Source organism: Protomyctophum parallelum (genome assembly GCF_964188405.1).
Source record: "Protomyctophum parallelum genome assembly, chromosome: 19".
Taxonomy (NCBI): Eukaryota; Metazoa; Chordata; class Actinopteri; order Myctophiformes; family Myctophidae; genus Protomyctophum; species Protomyctophum parallelum.
In genome coordinates, this window is record NC_139717.1 from 40,550,391 (window position 1) to 40,571,857 (window position 21,467).

Genomic DNA, 21,467 nt, shown 5'->3' on the forward strand with positions numbered 1-21,467 from the left:
CCCTCCCCTTCCTACTCTCCTCCTGCCTGGCCCCTCCCCTTCCTACTCTCCTCCTGCCTGGCCCCTCCCTACTCTCCCCCTGCCTGGCCCCTCCCCTTCCTACTATTCCCCTGCCTGGCACCTCCCCTTCCTACTCTCCCCCTGCCTGGCCCCTCCCCTTTCCTACTTACTGAACTCAGCCTACTGTCCTCCTACCTGACCACCCTGCTCTCCTCCTACCTGAACCCGACCCTCCTCCTACCTGACCACCCTGCTCTCCTCCTACCTGACCCCCCACCTACCTGACCCCACCACTCTGAAACCCCCTGACCATCCCCCTGACTGAACTCCGCCTACTCTCCTGCCTGACCACCTTACTCTCCTCCTACCTGACCCCACTAATCTCCTCCTACCTGCCCACCCTACTCTCCTCCTACCTGAAACCTGCACCTTGTACTAGGTATTCTATGGATATCATCTGATTTATCCACTGGGCCACTCCTACTCTAGGTGTCAGTGATTTGAACCATCACCGCCTACTAGGAGTATTTCGGGTTTGAACCGGCACACTTCTACTAGGTATACTACGGATATCATTTGACTTATCCGCTGGGCCACTGAGGCACACAATCATGGTGAATTTCTGGGCTGCTTTAAAGTTGTCCTTCTGGAAATCAGTGTGCAAAGCAAAGTGTCACAGTTATGACTAATGTGGGATTTGAACCCTGGACCTGTGGCTCCCAAGGACAGCCTCTCATCACACTGAGCTAACTGCTGGATACTACTACACAGCTTTTTGTGCTATTTGATGTAAGTGTGGAAAGCAAAGTGTCACAGTAAAGAAAGTCGGCTGGGACACGCCTACTCTAGCTGTTGGTGATTTGAACACCGCATGTCATATGTCGGGTTTGAACCTGCACACTTATACTAGGTATACTACAGATATCATCTGACTTATCCGCTGGGCCACTGAGGCACACAATCATGGTGAATTTCTGGGCTGCTTTACAATTGTCCTTCTGGAAATCAGTGTGCAAAGCAAAGTGTCACAGTTATGACTAATGTGGGATTTGAACCCTGGACCTGTGGCTCCCAAGGACAGCCTCTCATCACACTGAGCTAACTGCTGGATACTACTACACAGCTTTTTGTGCTATTTGATGTAAGTGTGGAAAGCAAAGTGTCACAGTAAAGAAAGACCGCTGGGACACGCTTACTCTAGGTGTTGGTGATTTGAACACCGCATGTCATATGTCGGGTTTGAACCGGCACACTTCTACTAGGTATACTACAGATATCATTTGACTTACCCGCTGGGCCACTGAGGCACACAATAATGGTGAATTTCTGGGCTGCTTTAAAGTTGTCCTTCTGGAAATCAGTGTGCAAAGCAAAGTGTCACAGTTATGACTAATGTGGGATTTGAACGCTGGACCTGTGGCTCCCAAGGACAGCCTCTCATCACACTGAGCTAACTGCTGGATACTACTACACAGCTTTTTGTGCTATTTGATGTAAGTGTGGAAAGCAAAGTGTCACAGTAAAGAAAGACCGCTGGGACACGCCTACTCTAGGTGTTGGTGATTTGAACACCGCATGTCATATGTCGGGTTTGAACCGGCACACTTCTACTAGGTATACTACTGATATCATTTGACTTATCCGCTGGGCCACTGAGGCACACAATCATGGTGAATTTCTGGGCTGCTTTAAAGTTGTCCTTCTGGAAATCAGTGTGCAAAGCAAAGTGTCACAGTTATGACTAATGTGGGATTTGAACCCTGGACCTGTGGCTCCCAAGGACAGCCTCTCATCACACTGAGCTAACTGCTGGATACTACCAGACAGCTTTTTGTGCTATTTGATGTAAGTGTGGAAAGCAAAGTATCACAGTAAAGAAAGACCGCTGGGACACGCCTACTCTAGGTGTTGGTGATTTGAACACCGCATGTCATATGTCGGGTTTGAACCGGCACACTTCTACTAGGTATACTACGGATATCATTTGACTTAATCACTATAAATCTAAAACAGATCATGTGGCAGCGTTCTAACACACTGAGCCACTGGCTCGAGACAATTCACAATGCTTTTTTGTTTGTTTTCTTCTTCTGAAATTGATCTTGAAAATAAAGAATTATTTGGGGTTTGAACTCACCATCTCCCAAACATGTGGACAGTGTTCTAACACACTGAGCCACTGGCTCCAGACAATTCACTTTTTTGTTTGTTTGCTTGTAAGTGAAACATCCAGAATGTATTTTTCAATGTATTGTTAGTTCTTAAACATAAACTCATACAGTTCATCCCACAGTGAGATCAGCTTGAGAGTCATACGGTTGTCTGTACCTCATTTCAACTGCCGAATCTCAGGTTTGAACCAGGAACCTTCAGATCTACAGTCTAACGCTCTCCCAACTGAGCTATTACGGCTTGCAAGCAACACATCCAGTATTTATTTTTACATTGACTGTTACTTGTTACTTCTTAAACAAAAAAACTCATGAAGTTTTTCACCCAGTGAGATCAGCCTAAGAGTCATAGGATTTTCTGTACAGCATTTCAAGTGCCGAAAGCCTGGATTGAACCAGGGACCTTTGGATATTCAGTCTAATGCTCTACCAACTGAGCTATTTCGGCTTGTAAGTGTCACATCCAGAATATATTTTTCAATGTATTGTTAGTTCTTAAACAAAAACTCATACAGTTTTCCCCCAGTGAGATCAGCCTGGGAGTCATACGGTTTTCTGTACCTCATTTGACCTGCTGAAAACCGGTTCCATTTGTACACTGTCAAAGTAACTAACTTAATACTATCAACATCTATCTATTCTATAGTCCCTCTACAACAGTGGTTCCCAAACCTTTTCTTGTCAAGGACCCCCACATTTACACTTTATTAACCTGTGGAACCTGAACCTGAACCTGAACCTAACCCTAACCCTAACCCTAACCCTAACCCTAACCCTAACCCTAACCCTAACCCTAACCCCATAAGAGAAGATTGTTACAGATCTAGCAGTGATCTAGAATGATCAATTATATTAATAAAACGTCAAAAACTGTGAAAATGAAGAAAATGAAGTTGAAGAATCACTATAAATCTAAAACAGGTCAGAGTATTTCATCCAGTTATAAACAAGGAAGTGGTCCGGGTCTGCGACCATTTGATTGGAGGAGACAATGTAAGGAGCCCTAGGATTGGCTGAAGGCAAACCGATCTGATTGGCCAAGGAATCTGTCAATCAGAATGATTGGCACGTCAAAAACCACGACAGCACCCTAACTCAGTTACCTATTGCTATCTGCAACAACAGTCTTCCTTTGCCTGTGAGTTAGAGTTTGGAGTTGGATTTTGGCTGATATTTTGTAATCCTCCAAATCATGAAGTACACATGTATGTCTTCCAAACCCATGAACTATAGTATGTCTTTTTTTATCCTTCAAAATCATGAAAAACAACATATTATAGTAAGTCTTCCGAAACTATATACAGTTTTCTGTAACTCATTTCAACTGCCGAAACCCAGGATTGAACTAGGGACTTTTAGATCTTCAGTCTAATGCTCTTCCAACTGAGCTATTTCGGCTTGTAAGTGACACATCCAGAATGTATTTTTCAATGAATTGTTATTTCTTAAACATAAACTCATAAAGTTCATCCCGCAGTGAGATCAGCTTGAGAGTCATACGGTTGTCTGTACCTCATTTCTACTGCAGACTCACCATCTCCCGATCATGTGGCAGCGTTCTAACACACTGAGCCACTGGCTCGAGACAATTCACAATGCTTTTTTGTTTGTTTTCTTCTTCTGAAATTGGTCTTGAAAATAAAGAATTATTTGGGGTTTGAACTCACCATCTCCCAAACATGTGGACAGTGTTCTAACACACTGAGCCACTTGCTCCAGACAATTCACTTTTTTGTTTGTTTGCTTGTAAGTGAAACATCCAGAATGTATTTTTCAATGTATTGTTAGTTCTTAAACATAAACTCATACAGTTCATCCCACAGTGAGATCAGCTTGAGAGTCATACGGTTGTCTGTACCTCATTTCAACTGCCGAATCTCAGGTTTGAACCAGGAACCTTCAGATCTACAGCTTAACGCTCTCCCAGCTGAGCTATTACGGCTTGCAAGTAACACATCCAGTATTTATTTTTACATTGACTGTTACTTGTTACTTCTTAAACAAAAAAACTCATAAAGTTTTTCACCCAGTGAGATCAGCCTAAGAGTCATAGGATTTTCTGTACCTCATTTCAACTGCCGAAAGCCTGGATTGAACCAGGGACCTTTAGATCTTCAGTCTAATGCTCTACCAACTGTGCTAATTTTGCTTGTAAGTGTCACATCCAGAATATATTTTTCGTTAGTTAGTTCTTAAACAAATAAACTCATACAGTTTTCCCCCAGTGAGATCAGCCTGGGAGTCATACGGTTTTCCGTACCTCATTTGACCTGCTGAAAACCGGCTCAATTTGTAAAAGACAAAATCACTTCCAGACCATGGGCGATTTTCGTCCTCAAAAATGATGAAAAACGGCATGCTACAGTTCCCTAACCCTAACCCTTGATCGTAGGAGATAGTAATGTAGGACTCTACAGATCGAGTGCTATCCAGTCATAAAGTTTGTACACTTGAAGAAACTACTACAGAAAACTGGAAACACCGCCAATGTGGCGCACTGCATCCTATCCGTAGGAATGAACAATCGACAGCAGGTGACAACAGAAACAGGACGGAAGACAATGAGCGCGGACACAAGTGTGGCCTGATAATTTGCCCAGCTGGTACCCACTTAAGGCCCAATCAGATCCCAGTTCAAACCCATATAGGCAAACACAGGTGGCACACATGGTTCTGAAATAAAATGGCCCATTTGGATACCACCTAAGACCCAGTTAGAAACCCACATAAGCCCATATGGGCTAACACGGGTGGGCCCTTTGTGAATACTGGGTGCACGGCCCACTTGGAACCCAAGCCCATAGCCCATGTCAAAACCCAATTGGGCCCAGTCGGACATGTTAGCTGGGTGGACACGGTTTGCCTGAAAAGGAATCTTTGAAATGTTTAATAGTTTTAGAAATATAGTGCTTTCAAATTTACAATGGGGCTCAATGGCAGACATTGGCACGTCAAAAATCTCTTTCACCTAGAAACTCCATTCACACTTTTTATTATTCAGATTATACTGTGGAGACACATGCTGGAACTTTTTTACTTTTAAATGTTTTGTAGTTTTTGAGTTATTTAACTTAAATGCCCAATGCATTCTCTATGGCAATAGCACAAACTTTGGCATGCTACTAGTCCTACATACTTACACCTAGCAACCACATTCTAGGCTACTTATCTTACGGTGGACTGAAAAGGAATCTTTGAAATGTTTCATAGTTTTAGAAATATAGTGTTTTCAAATTTGAGACATTTAACATGGGGCTCAATGGCAGCTCTATAGGCACGTCAAAAGTCACTTTCACCTAGAAACTCCATTCACACTTTGTATTATTCAGCTTACTGTGGAGACACATGCTGGAACTTTTTACTTTGAAATGTTGCCTGCACATGACTAATGTGGGAAACCTGGACCTGTGGATCACAAGCACAGCCACTCATCACACTGAGCTAACTGCTGGTTACTACAACATAGCTTTTCTGTGCTACTTGATGTTAGTGTGGAATGCAAAGTGTCACAGTAAAGACTGGGGTGGGATTGGCCCCTTTATTTTTTAGTTTGAACTTGAGTGGGGTTTGAACCCATCATCTCCCGATCATGTGGCAGCGTTCTAACACACTGAGCCACTGGCTCCAGACAATTCACACTGCTTTTTTGTTTGTTTTGTTCTCCTGAAAATGGTCTTGAAAGTAAAGGCTTGAACTCACCATCTCCCGATCATGTGGCCAATGTTCTAAAACATCTGTGCTACTTGTCAGTGTGGAAAGTAAAGTGTCACAGTAAAGACTAATGCTGGATTTGAACCCTGGACCTGTGGATCACAAGGACAGCCTGTCATCAGATTGAGCTATCTGCAAGTTACAAAAAAAACAGCTTTGTTGTGCTACTTGAAGAGAAGAAACGGCTGTCCTTGAACCTGCTTTGGCCATGTACGGTCCACTTATTTCCCACTGCAACCCTTCTGCATACGGCATATACATTTGTCGGCCAAAGAAAATAGCAGATCTACAAGCTCACAATGCTTCGCGATGCAACGCATTGTGAGCTTATAGATCTGCTATTTTCAAAAGATTTTTCATACATTTGTAACCAAGTAGTTCTATATTGCAGCATTACTTTTTCCACCACTGTCCAGAACAACACTTGAAGAGCACTACGTAGGAGAAGTCCTGCTTAAGGTTGTGAAGATACCGTTGTTTGGTTGAGTGATGAGGTCAGTTTAACCATGGCCTTCAAGTCCCACACCAGTCCAACGTACAGGAGCAGAAAGACAGACGAGAGGCCCCATTGAGGTCCCTGAGAGGTTAAGTTAGGGTCTATCTATCTACTTTTTTTTTACGTCCGGATACTCCGTCCAGGACAGACTGATCTGAACCCATTTGATTTGGTGTTATGAACCCGTTGTGGTCGCATGACCCCAGGCAGGGTTCGAACACACCACCTTACAAAACACAGATAATATGCAGATATACAAGGTCACAGTGTGTCACTTGGTGCCATGCTGCGAGCTTGTAGATCTGCTATTTTTGAAGAAACCGTGTGTGCTAATCTTTGGATATACTGTATTTTTTTTTTATAGCGAAACATCTTTCATGCAAATATTTGTTTCTGTAGGTCCCTGGAACTAAATATTTTTGCATTATGTTTGGGGTCCTTAAAGGTATATTCAGTGATTTCACTTAATTCAAATATCACTTATTTTTTTGTTTTGTTGTGATAATCCTCTCTACTATAGAGTGTGCTGACCATATAAGGAGTTCCTCCCTGTCCCCAGTTAACCCCTGGGGGTCAAAAAACCTTAGGTTTCGTTTTTGGCTCTCTATCCTGATTGGATGAAAGGCTTAGGTCCCAGCCAAAAACGAAACCTATGGTTTTTTGAGTGAAATCACTGAATATACCTTTAACAAAACGTTTGATCACCACAGATATAGAAAGGCACCACTGATTTAGAAGGCATTTGTAGAGCTTGTAATGGGTTAAAATGCCAATGACCATACAGGACCTTTTCCTGTGGTCTGTGGCCATGCAACTCACTCGAGCTCGTCTGTTTTCACAAGTGGTTATTCATTCCTATCAAACATTCTTCATTTTCAGCACATTAAGACAAAATATACAAAGAAAGACTCAGACAATGGGATCATATTTTTTGGTATATGTATAATGTTTCAATAATAATAATTGTTAAATCTCTCCATTTGTTGGGTACAGATTTACAGACAAACCAGAGCTTTTAAACCCAAACTATCAGTCGGTATTTTTGTTTTGCTTTTCTAAAAACATTTATACAGAATCACCTTTCAAGTTGTAAAATATACATATTTCCTTCCCTGTATTTACAGATAGCTGACCCGACGTCATCTCTGTCTGTGTGGGTCTGCCATGAAACACGCCTGGTACAAAACAAAAGGGTGAAAAGGTAGAAAGTGATGCAGGGAGAGAGAAGGAGAGGGAGAGAGAGGGTGGAGAGAGGGCGGGGAGAGGGAGAGAGAGAGGGGGGAGAGGGAGAGAGAGGGAGAGGGAGAGAGGGCGGGGAAAGGGAGAGAACAAACGTAGAATAAAGGAGGACATCTCTGATCATATGAGAGTCATAAAATAGTTATTGTGCTTTTTAGTCCCACCAGAAAGTATCTGTTATGTTCATTGTGAAGAGGATGTCCGTCCCTCTCTTCAGCCCAGGGCTCATGTCCCCCCCAGAGACGTTTCAGTAGGACGTCCGCTATAGTTCAGGGGAAACCACGAAGCCGCTTTGTTTCAGCTATAGGCTGGCCACGTCGTTCAAGCTCACCCCGTCCAGATGCTATCCCCATCACGCTAGCTGGATGGACGCTGTGACCTTACACAACCCCAGCTTACCATGGGTTTCCAACGTTTAGCCCCGGTAATTAAATGTTTAAGACCTGGGTCACGTAGAATTCAAAAAGTGTTTTTTTTTCTTCCTTTCTTCAGTTTTCATTGCTGTGTGTGAAATGAATCCTGCCTCTGTAAGAGGGTTTTAAAGTATAGGGGAGAGGGGATCAAATACAAGATAGCTGCACCTGAGGAAGCAAAGTCTTGCACTCTTCTCACTCGTCTGTGTGTGTGCGTGCAAGTTTCTGTGTGTGTGTGTGTGTGTGTGCATATGTGTGTATGTGTGTGCGTGTGTGTGTGTGCGCACATGCACGCACAGTCCATGCTCTCCACATGTCTCTGCAGTGTACACAGACATTCACTCCCCCCTCCTGGCCTGTAGATGCCACTACTGAGAAAGACACTGCAAACTCTGCTCCTCTCTGCTTGAACAACCCACTGCACCGAAACAGAAATTACAACGAAAGACAACGACCAGAGCTGTTGATGGCTTACATTGTACCGTGAAAGCATAATATACTAGAAAAAAAATAAAAAATAAAGTAGAGGGTGAGCTTATTCATAAATCGACGCGGAGAAAGAGACAAGAAGACGTGAAAACATGGAACAAACTATAAATCGTATGTTTGTATGTGAAGAGTCCCTGTGCCGGGTCAGTTAGATGAATGGTGGGTTTAAACTTGCTTAAACATGACACATACAGTACTGGTAGTTGAGGCACCGTTTGCTTTGACGTGGCTGTATAGTGATCTAGCATGTGTACATTCTGCACAGGGCGGGGAGGGGGGGCGGGGCGGGGCGGGGGGTAATAGGGTTCAGGGTCCGTTCAGGGTAGGATGTCACTGGTCCTCGATCTGCCCATTGGAGCGGCCCTCAAAACCGGACCCAAAGCTGTTTATCTTTTTGTTGTTGTTGTTGTTATTGTGTCTGATCCAGTCCGATCCGGTGCCAGCTGGTCTCAGCCGCTCTGGATGTACTTCTTGATGACCACACAGCCGTGCCTGAACAGCGGGCAGGGCAGCGACTGCACCACCGTCCAGGCGTTGCTGACGGGGTCAAAGGTCTCCATGTTGCCCAGCGCCGGGCCCTCGCTGCTCACCACGCCGCCCGTCGCGTAGATCTTGCCGTCCAGGATCACGGCGCTGCGCACGCACGCACACACGCACGCACACGCAAACACACACAAACACAGGGAAGAAGTACACAGTTTTTTCATTACTTGCAATACCACAATATAAAAATACTCTTGACAAGTAAAGTAGGCCTGTATTAAAAAATGTTTAATACAAGGTAAGCCGACAACGACGTGTTGTGAGCTTGTAGATCAGCTATTTTCAAATACTTTTTAGAAGTATAAAATTGTGCTTAACGCATTTAGGCCTGACGTCGAAAAAAAAAAAAAAAACGTTGAAGTATATATATTCAAAGATTTGTGCTGCATTTTTAAGATTTTTCAAAAATAGCAGACCTACAAGCTCGCTATGAGCTTGTAGATCTGCTAAAGTAGAACATAATGCTTAGTTAAAACGCCAAAAAGGGGTTCCCGTCCAGAATGGGTTAATTGAACAATGCACATTTTAATAATAATCTAAATCTACTAACATAGTCTCTAGTATACAAGAGATAGAAATGCCATTAAATGGGGGTCCGTAGACAAATGCATGTCAAACTGGGGGTCCTTGAAATGAAAACGGGTTGACAATCACTGCTGTAAAAATCCTCTCTTATGGCGGTCCCTGGCATCTCTTCAAATGGGGGTCTGCAGGCTAATTAGTGTCAATTTGGCGGTCCTTGACAAGAAAAAAGTTTGGGAACCAATGATTCAGTACATAAAAGGAAAAAGAACAAATTAATGGCATGATGGCATTTTGAAATGCGAGGGAGGTCACCAGGGCACCTATTTTATCACCATGGACACATAATGATTGGTAATTACCAGAAGATAAGTAGTGAAAAGGAAAGGTCTGAGAGCGTCAATACTGAAACGTGACTCAAGCCTCTGTGATTCAAGCCGAGAATGGAATTGTCGTGATGCACCGATGTATCGGACACATATCGGTATCGTATCGCGCCGATATTTGCCGTTATCGGTCAATATCGGTATCGGCAAATTAAACTGACATTAACCGATGGCAGTAGCCGATATTTATCTGTTGTTGATAAGCATGCATTTTGCGTTATTGGATGTTGGTGTGTTGGTTATCTGCAGCCTATACCAAGCTGTACATTCTGAACATGTATTTCTTGTATTGAAGATGTATTTGTTTGCCTGGCAGAAAAGGGGGAAATAAAAACAACAAAAACTGTAAATAAACAAATATCAGTGTCAGTATTTGGCTATCGGCTAAATTGTTATGTTACACAATCGGTATCAGCTAAGAATTTCCATATCTGTGCACAGTGCACACCTATAGAATTGCTATTACTACTGCTATCAACAACAATGCCAATGTCACAACACTTGAGCAAAGGGTAATGACTACGCGCGACTGATGTGCAGAGGGACTGTATTACTTCAATTACGTTTTCCGAGACAGGATAAAAGAAAAATAATTAAAAAGCCCTCCTGTGAAGGGAGGTAAAACAAAACCCCAAAGACACAAACTAATGAAAAATAGGCAAATATCTACAAACGTGCTCATTTGATTCTTAGAAACAGGAAACGGCAGCCTGCGTGTGCGTGCAGGGAGGATTAACCCATTCTGACCGGGCACCCATTTTGGTGTCAGCATCATGTTATGCTTTAGCTATTTAAAAATAGCAGATCTACAAGCTCATATCGCGCCACCGAGTGGCGCGATACGAGCTTGTAGGTCTGCTATTTTTTGAAAAATCGAAGAACGACTGACATTTTTAGAATCTGATCTCAGGTCAGAATCGGTTCATCAGACCAGTGTGTGTCCGGCGGAAACCTCGTATGAATCTGATCTCAGGTCAGAATGGATTAAAACACTGACGGTAAGCTGATTAGGGCTTTGTGCCGCTATTGGGGGTTTGGACAACTTTGGAGCGGTGTGTATTTACATAAAGGTGAAAATGCACGCACATTATTAAAAAACACTCACAGAGCGAACCGTGTCCGGTCTAACAAGCACGCAATGCTGATTATAAAAGAAGAAAAAAAACACTAGAATATTGCATAAGGACTAAAAATAAATAAAAAGCCTGGTTGATCCTAGAGGAAAACATTCAGTGGGTGTTCCGTTTCAAATAAACCGAGGGTAGGTAGTGACCTACAGCGCTCTGGACAGCCTGTCCAGACTTCAACCAACTATAGGCAGCCTGCTGGTGGTGGGCTTCATCAGTCGGGCTCCACGGGAGCATAGGATGTGCTCCATTATCCCCGAGTGTCGGCGTGTGAGGAGATGTTGGCGTTTGCGTGTTGTTTTTCATTATGTTTGCCTCTCCGAGTCTGTGTGTGTGCGCATTTGATTCTCTACTCTATCTACTCTCTGCACCCCTTCCTCTGCACCATGACACGGTGTGTGTGTGTGTGTGTGTGTGCGCGCGCGCGCATCAGACTTAGTTAAATGTAGCGGAACAGGCTGCCTGTGCCTGGCATGTGTGCCGGTGTACTAGTTTATCAATAAATCCTGACAGCATGATTTATGTTATACATTCTGAACATACAATCACGGTGCCTCCGTCCAACACCCTCCCAAATGTATTATTTTGTGAGCGGCTCCTCTCTCTCTCTCTCTCTGCTGATGCTTTTATACAAAAAGGGGGCTCTGGCCTAGAAAAAGCCACAGTGTGTTCATCATTAAGTAAGCTGCACTATGACTCCTCGCTGGCTGGAACACGAGGACGGCAGCGGGGCGGCGGAGCTCAACAAATGGACTCACAGTCCCACTGCATTGACGCACACGCCGACACGCTGGAACTTCTCCTTTTCCACCGAGCCATCACGGTTCACAGGGTTCCAGGCTACGGACTGGAGCATCATTAAATGTAGATGCCACGGCCAAGTGGGTCATCCAAAATACCACCATCATTTATTGATGTGATTATGCAGTGCCTCGTAGGTGTTTTAAAGTAAAGTCAGTGTTTTGACAGGGTGCCAGTGAAATTCTGTAGAGGATAACCCATTCTGACCGGGCACCCATTTTGGTGTTGGCATCATGTTATGCTTTAGCTATTGAAAAATAGCAGATCTACAAGCTCATATCGCGCCACCGAGTGGCGCGATACGAGCTTGTAGGTCTGCTATTTTTGAAAAATCGAAGACACTTTTAGAATCTGATCTCAGGTTAGAATGGGTTAATAATGAAACTGTCAGGATGTAATAGACATTTTTAGAATCTGATCTCAGGTCAGAATGGGATAAAGAGGAGGGGACCTAAGCACGAAACTGTGGGGAACGCCGTACAGGCGACTGTGGCAGTGGAGGATTTGTGCAGTTGTTGATGGAGATTAATTGATGGAGGGAGAACTATACTTTCAGCCAGGAAAGGGCAGTGCCGGTTATGCCACGGGAGGGCTGGAGGTGTGTGTGTGTGTGAGACGAGGATGGAGTGGCTGACGGAGTGGAACGCGGTGTGGAGGTGAAGGAGGAAAGAGGATGTAGAGGAACGAACCACCGAGTCAGCAGAGAGGAGAATGTCATTGGTGATTTCTGTACCCAGTTGTTTTGGGATGGAAGCCAGATTGGAAGGGTTCGTAGAGGTTATTGTTAACTCACAGCGCAGGTGTGAGATGGGAGGCAACAGCTCGTCGTAGGATTTCTGAGAGGTTGGGAGGTGGGCCATTAATAATGTCACGGTGCCAAACACGCAAACTACTCTGCCGGCAGCATACAGCTCCTCACACAGCTCTTGCAAGCTTTCCAACTCGTAGAGATTTGTTTTTGTTTTCGTAGACATAAATTGTAGAATAACCAATTCATAGTTTTGATGTGTGAAGACTGTGGGTTCGTGCCATGTTAAAATACAATGATTTCCGCGTTAATATCATACTTGCTGGCACATGGTGACTGTGAAATATTAATGCTGCATATACAGTAGATTCATTACACTGAGACAGATGAAAAATAATTTGAATAAGTATTGATTGTGCGTGCCGTGCACCCTGATATTTATGCACTCAGTTGTTGCAGCCCTAAGACTGCAATAACTGTGTGTGCGTGCTCTTATGTGTGAGAGGGTACAGTATAACTTCCAAAACATAAATATTGTATATCTTCCAATGTTTCTCTCCCAGACGAGCTGACAGGAGGCCCAAGGTCCCACTGCTGCATTTGTACCTGCCATTTTCTGCCAGGGGATAAAAAAAATAAGGTATATTTGTAGCCACAAATTATGTCCCCAGTGAAGATCATTCCTGATGCCTGCCTGAGGAAAATACTACTGATGGGAATGAAAGCAGTCCCCTGGCCATGAGACGGAGAGGAGGAAGGAGCTACATAGCTTATTACTGATAAGGAAGAGGGAGATGCACTATGTCACACTGCTGTAGAGCTGTGCTTCTCAAAAAACGGTGGGTATAGGGTGGGGGGGGGGGGATCCCCAGATGATTAGCTTAATGTGCAACGTTGATTTCTCACTCAACATTAAACAAATCAACATACCGTATAAGTGTAAACAGGGTATCAGATTCTGCACATTTTCTAAAGTGACAGTGACTACTGCATCAAAAGTAATCAAGAAAATATACTATACGAAATTGCTAAGAAAGAGGAAAAATAGCCATTATACAACAGGTCGTTTTGAGGAAGCAGTTTTCTTGCTGTGCTTAAACCACGGTATTGGAACGGCTAATCAAAACAAACTAGAAAAAGTGCCCTTCCGGGCACAGGTCTCCACCAGGTTATCCACAGATCCGTGCAGTTAGAGGTAAAAACAGTTTTCGGCCAGTTATAGCGCCACCTTGAGGCTGAGTTGAAATTGTTCATGTGGCATTTCGTCCTCGGCCTAGTGGGAATGTGGGTGCACAATTTCACGGAAATCACGCGATGTGTTCATGATTTGCAGCATTTTGTTTGAAACTGAGCACTCCTGTGAACTTTGGAAGCCAATCTTAACCAATCAGGATGGAGTCTGATAAATCTGAAAGACCCGTTTCGTTGAATGGCTCTAGAGAGACTGTGTACCAATTTGCGTGATGTTTGGACAAAATCTGTAGGTGTACTGTGCAAAAACTTGTTTTGCACAAAGCGGCCTCCTGGTGGCGCTATAACAGGCCGTTCTGGAAAGTTTGGGGCAGAGGTTCATGGTTGGCATCCAGGGAGTGTGTGTGCAAAATATGGCATCGACCGGGTTAACGGTGGCCGAGATTAGCTGTTCACGGACACACGGACGGACGGACGGACACGCGGACGGACGGAGTGCAAAACATACTCTCCCCACATGCCTTCGGCCTGGTGGAGACAATAATTCAGCCGTGCTTTTCTCTCAGAGCGCAGCAGACTCGGTGGCTAGGCTAGCTAGTTTGTGGTCGTAGTGACTACATCTGTCATTGAAAGTTTTACATTTTTCAGCGATTCTCTTAGTTAATTGTTGTATAATTGCAATATTACACTCGAGGGTGTTCTTTATCGTCATTAATGCACTTCTGCGATACCTTTCGGAACTCGCTCGCTCCGCTCCACGGTCGTGTAATATTGCTTAAATCTACATGCTCACAACATGTGTACTGTATGTAGATTGGTTATTTTCACAATATTTATCTGCAGAACATATAATGCCTCAACAACCTTATCGATTATTAAAATAAACATGCTCTGAAAACGCACACGGCCCACCCATCTGACCGTCTGTCAAGTGGTCAGACAGGTGGGCCGCGAACGCTGTAATGATTTTCAGGTGGGCCCTGATCCAGAAAAAGGTTGAGAACCACTGCAGTAGATTCCTCAACAGATGAATTAGAGAATGCAGAGAACTGCTGATCGACTTGCTCCAACAATAGCAGAAAAACAGGAAATATACTACCATGGAGCCCTGAGGGACTCTGATAAGGGTTTGAGTGGTTAACTTGGGCTTCTTACTAAGTTTGAATTGAGAGGGAGTGAAGATAGATTCTACCAGACATGGCAACCCTTCATTGAATATTTCAATAGGTGCACGCCAACCCCTCCTACACAATAGATTTAAGCAATAAGCCACGAGAGGTCTCAGGTTACCGGGTATTTTACACTGCCTGGGAGCGTAGGCAGACCCGACGCGCCTCCCAGCCAATGTAAAATACCCGGTAAGCTGGGGCCTCGAGTGGCTTATTGCTTTTCTAAAACGGTTACAAACATATAGCAATATTAAAACTATTAAATTCACAAAAGTATCTACGCTTTGTGCCACCAGAGCGAGCGACCCAGAGCCAAAACACTTCCTTGTTTTGCTCCGCAAGTAGCCTATGTGACGGGAGAATAGCGCTTGATGTATTTACGGGGCTGCCTGGAGCCACACATTCACAGTCATATGAGCCGGGCGGTGCTTAGACGCCCGCACGGCATGTGTTTGTAAAGCAATCAAGCGCTCCCCTTCCCCAGTTCAGCTACAAGGCTGCAGTTTGATACAAAGTGATTGAAGGAGTGGGTTGAAATTTACACCGGTCACGTGACGGTAACCAGCCAATCAGAATGAAGTATTGGGACTACCCGTTTTAGAAAGCACAATAGAAAATTGGAAAGAAAAAAAAAGGAACAGTGTTTTTTCTTTATTTTATTTTTTCTCATTTAAAAAAAGAATGTCTGTAATTCACTTAATTTACAACAACATGTTGGGAAAGTTTGAGAGCAAGAGTGTCTGTCCTGTTGTCTGTTTTGTTTGTCTGTTCACACTTCATTGTTTAACTGTTTTTTGTTTTTTCACGTTTATCACATTTATATGTCTTTTTTATCATGTATTGTATGTGGAACATTTACATTGCCTGTTATTTTTTTCATTTTATTTAACTAAACTACTCATTATTAAACAGTATTAAAAAAAAAAAAAAAAAACTTGGGCTTCCGAAACCCATTCTTTACCTGCAGAACTGCCTGGAGTGGTTCATGTTGGGTCCGGCCTTGATGTTGCCCTTGTTGGGGTCATAGATGATGGTGGCCCTCGCATAGGCACCGCCCAGGATGAAGATGAAGCCATTTAGACTCACCGCAGGTGCATACTTGTTATCTAGTTAGAGAGAGCCAAGGAGAACGAGAGAGAGAGAGAGAGAGAGAGAGAGAGAGAGAGAGAGAGAGAGAGAGAGAGAGGAACAAAGAGACAGTGGGAGAAAGAACGAAAGTGGCTTGATTAAAAGGAAAAGTGCACAGCTTATCTCCCTCATGGCAGACATTTCCATTGTCCACAGTACAGCGGCATCATTTTTTGTTTCATTGTTGCTCTGGTCCCATAACCGTGTGCAAAAAAAAAGAAAAAATGCCACCTATAATAATTCTCATCAGGTTATAGGGCATGTCAGCAGTGGAGATATGGGTTTGCTTTCCAGAATGGCGAATTTCACCACATTTTGGAGGAACCAATGAAAATGCTGCCGACTTCATAAATCAGCAGGGCTTTATCGGGTTGTGCTTCAAACTGCGTTTGGGCTTGGCTGGGAATATAAAAGAGTTACCCAAGTCTCCAGTAGTTTACAATCGGATTACTCCCTATGGCACCACTGTAGTTTCACAAAGAAAGAAAGAAAATAAAGCAGGCGCATGCGCGCGCAGCGCGCACACACACACACACAGTCACACACACACACGCACGCACGCATGCACGCGACAAGACGTATGTGCATGTATTGGAAATGCATGAGGGAAGACTGGGGATATTGCGATCTGTGCATACAATATAATTCAATCTGATACAGTATAGGATGCCAGTGAACAGAGGCGGTGAAGCAGCACCGCACGGGCGGCATAAATAGATGATGGAGAAACAAAATGAAAACAGCCGCTCGCGTTTTTCAAAACGCCGCCCTACAGAAGAAGCCCGTGGCTTCGCTTCGCTTCGCTCGCTCGCTCGTGAGCAGGCAGGCGGGTGTGTGTGTGTGTGTGTGTGTGCCCCGTCGTGCTCGGAGAACCCGTATTTCAAAAAAGTTTGCGGCAGCGGCAGCGGCGGCGGCGGCTCTCCCTCGCCGACTTTGCAGCTGGCCAATTTACCAGCGACATGAATAATGCACCCCGCGCGCTCCAGCGCGAGCGGGGCCCCGTTCTTTTGTGTTCTGTCACCTCCTCTAGCACGTATACCGTACGTCTCTCGTCCGCGCCCGAGAAAACACGGAGGGAGGGAATGAGCGAGCAAAGAGCCCCAGTGCGTCTAATGGCTTTGTAGTGTAAGCCCTTAAACTCTCTCACTTGTAATATACCCCCCCCCCCCTCTATCTCTCCATCTGGCTCTCTCTCTCTGTGTCAGAGCAGTGATGTGGTTAATGAACAGGTCAACTCCAGTGTGAGGTGTGTCTGCTCTACGCTCCCCTCCACTCGGCGATACGGGCTGTCGATGGAGATAAGAAGCTCAGAAACAGGTGCACAAAACCACCGCCGCAAACTACAACTACAAACGTATTGAGGGCTATGCGTTGCGATCGATTGAACTTCCACGCTTATTTATCTTACTCCCACCTCTCTCCTCCTCCTCAGGGGAAACTTGGCATTATTTATTTCATTTTTTTTTGTCCCTTTATCTACACAGGAAATACACTTGTGCATGCACAAAACCAAGCCTTAAGTGCTTACCCTACCCCGGCATTTACTTGTAAACTTTATTCCAGATAGGTCAGTGTGAGAATGGAAGCCAAGGGGAGAGAGAGAGAGAGAGAGAGAGAGAGGAGGGAGATGCAAGACAAGAAGGGCTCGGATTCAAACCTGTGTGGTCGCGAGCAATAGGATCACTAAAGAGGCTGAGCAGCCAGGCATCCCTACTAAGCATGTCTGGTGAGCGCGCACGCATGCATACAAAGCCACATCTATAACACATTGTTCATGGACTAGAGACTCAGAACACTTTCAATTGTGCCTGCTCGTCTCCCGAGGTGGAATAAGAGGAATATTCTCAAAGGAAAACAATGCCGTATATCCTTTCCCCCGTAGAAACTCATAGCAGAACGTATACAGTATGCTCTGTACAGACAAAACCTTATTCCGTTTGTCTGGCGGCTCCCATAGGACCATTATACATATTTCTTACCATTTTGCGCTCGTTGTCCCCTGGCTCTTTGCTATACCTGCAACCGCAGGAGAGCCGCCATATACTATGGGCACGCACGCACAGAAACACATGTATTACTATACTTCTGAGGACATAACAAGTTTAGCGTGATCGTTTTAATTGAATCAGAGTTTAATGGTGTGCCAGTGTCATGCACCAAGCTAACATCACACACACACACACACACAGCAATATACTGTAGCGGCTGCGAAGCTAAAGTGTTGACAGCGATGTAGCGTTTTAAATGTGTTTGGAGTAGATGTGACAGGCCCTGTGGTCCTAGAAGGCAGCCAGCACATCACTACATGTGTCTCAACAAACATTTACTTTGAAGAAAACGGGGAGAACTTGCTAGCGGTGCCGTTACTACAGCAGTAGCCTGCGGGGTCTGACTGACTGACTGACTGAACGACTGACTGACTGAAAGACTGAACGACTGACTGACTGAAAGACTGACTGACTGACTGACTGACTGACTGACTGACTGACTGACTGACTGACTGAAAGACTGACTGACTGAACGACTGACTGACTGAAAGACTGAACGACTGACTGACTGAAAGACTGACTGAACGACTGACTGACTGACTGAAAGACTGACTGACTGACTGACTGAAAGACTGACTGACTGAAAGACTGACTGACTGACTGACTGAAAGACTGACTGAAAGACTGACTGACTGACTGAAAGACTGACTGACTGACTGACTGACTGAAAGACTGACTGACTGACTGACTGAAAGACTGACTGACTGACTGACTGAAAGACTGACTGACTGAAAGACTGACTGACTGACTGACTGACTGAAAGACTGACTGAAAGACTGACTGAAAGACTGACTGACTGACTGACTGACTGAAAGACTGACTGACTGACTGACTGAAAGACTGACTGACTGACTGACTGACTGACTGAAAGACTGACTGAAAGACTGACTGACTGACTGACTGAAAGACTGACTGACTGACTGAAAGACTGACTGACTGACTGACTGACTGACTGACTGACTGACTGAAAGACTGACTGACTGAAAGACTGACTGACTGAAAGACTGAAAGACTGACTGACTGAAAGACTAAATGACTGACTGAAAGACTGACTGACTGACTGAAAGACTGACTGACTGAAAGACTGACTGACTGAAAGACTAAATGACTGACTGAAAGACTGACTGACTGACTGAAAGACTGACTGACTGAAAGACTAAATGACTGACTGAAAGACTAAATGACTGACTGAAAGACTGACTGAACGACTGACTGACTGAAAGACTGACTGACTGACTGACTGACTGACTGACTGACGAGACTACAGAGCCAAGTAGGGGGAGAGAGAGAGAGAGAGAGAGAGAGAGAGAGAGAGAGAGGGAGAGGGAGAGAGGCAAGAATGCCATTCTCATACAGAGTTTCTACAAGGAAAGGGAGACAGCGTTGTTTTCCTTTGAGAATATCAGTTTTATTCGACCCCAAGAGACGCGTAGGCACAATTGAAAATGTTCCAGTGTCTACAGTACATGAGCAGCGTGCTATAGACATGGAATTCATCTTCACTTTATTGTCTCATCACAAGGTTTGTGATGCAGACAGACAGACAGACAGACAGACAGACAGACAGACAGACAGACAGGTAGAGCAAATACAGACAGACAGACAGACAGACAGACAGACAGACAGACATGTTGAGCAGATACAAACAGACAGGTTGAACAGACAGACAGACAGACAGATGTGGGACAATGGAACTACAGTAGGAGCTTTGATCAGATTATATCAGGAGAATTAGAGCAGGATTGCATTCAGGTGTGTTCTTATTCCTCTCTCACAGAGTGTGGAATAAGAGAAGGGTTCAGAAACAGAGAGAAACACAGCAGCGGGGAAGAGCATAATGTACTTTTTATTGAGCTGGACGGGAAAGAAAATGACAGCAAGCTGGAACATGGCTAATTAGGTAACTATGGAAACACTAGCTCTCCCCTTCGCTCTCTCTCTCTCTCTCTCTCTCTCTCTCCCTTTGTTCATCTCTGTCTCTCTCTATCTGCCTCTCTCTTTACAAAACTCTCTCCGTCCTATACCCTCCCATCCACCTTTTTTTAATGGCACTCCCTACCTCCATCCACCGCTGTATACATCATTTGCACAAGTAATTGTCCTTCACTCAATTCCTCGATAGAGCACACCGGGCCCCGGCGTCTCTGCACTCAGGCTCCCTGTTCCCCGGGGCCCGTCGGTCAATGACAGGCTGTCTATCAGCGGCATGTAATGCTGGGTGAATAATAAGGTGCGAGTGGGTGTGTGTGTGTGTGTGTGTGTGTGTGTGTGTGCTCGCGCATGCGTGTGCCAGTGCTCTGTAAGGCAAGTGACGGTCTTTAACTCAGTGTGTGTTCTATTTTTAAAGACGATATGTGGCAGCCAGCACATACAGTAGTTAAGTTCATGTGGTGAGCTCCTTGATGTGTAGTGAATTGGAATAAAATAAGGTGCCAGTACTCCACGTGTGTGTGTGTGTGCGCGCCTGCACACTCATGAGGGGTGTCATGTGAGTGCTAATACAGACACAGCTGCAATAACAGCCAGCATATATGCACACAAACACAGTCAGACAGCCTTCAATCACAGCAATTCACCTTCCTCACAGGACAGGAAACAGAGGGGGGCCTAATGGGCTACCTTTAACATGCTGTATATCATGCTGTATATTGAAATACGCAACACTTCACCACTTTTTCAATCCCATTTTCAGCTAGGCCTGTCATTGTTCACTGTGCCGAATGGGTACGAATGTGCATTTCTAAAAAGGCCATTTCACGGGGGAGAAAAAAACACAGATCACAAAGACCTACACTGCTTCTTCGGGATATTTGTTATTATTACTCAATAAGACCATTTATAAAGTCTTCTTCTAGCCCGGATGGTTAGCTCAACCGTCTGGGCACCTATAGGCTGCTGATCCAGCCGCACGGCGTGCCGCGGGTTCGACTCCCGATCCAGACGGCCTTTCCCGCGCGTGTGTGTCCATCTCATTTCTAGTCAGTCTACTTTCATCCTATCAATAAAAGGCAGAAAAAGCACACAAAAATCTGCTTCTTGTATTTTTTAATAGCGGCAGTGATAGAGACAGTCGTTCCGACTCCAGTGGACAGTGGCAGTGAGCACAGCACCACAATAACATCAACATAACATGATGGTTTGGATCAAACCTTCAGCGCGGTTTCATGAACGATAGCTACAGTATAGGCATATGACAGTCTTTCAAAAGCCTGTCGGACATCTGGGATGCAATCTGTCACTCAGCCTCAGGAGGTTGTGAGATTAAAATAACCTGTCATTACTTCA

At 44.6% G+C, this 21,467-nt stretch overlaps 2 protein-coding genes across 2 annotated transcripts in view; one reads left to right on the forward strand and one right to left on the reverse strand.

Annotated features, from left to right (window-relative positions):
* The window catches only part of atad2b (ATPase family AAA domain containing 2B), a 636,500-nt gene that overhangs the window by 219,849 nt on the left and 395,184 nt on the right, over positions 1–21,467 (forward strand). The gene's annotated exons all lie outside the window — the stretch shown is intronic.
* Positions 7,409–21,467, reverse strand: part of klhl29 (kelch like family member 29) — a 343,820-nt gene continuing 329,761 nt past the window's right edge. The window contains 2 exon segments of the mRNA XM_083791051.1: positions 7,409–9,152; positions 15,968–16,112. Coding sequence (XP_083647177.1) covers positions 8,969–9,152; positions 15,968–16,112 — 329 coding nt within the window. The 3' untranslated portion in view covers positions 7,409–8,968.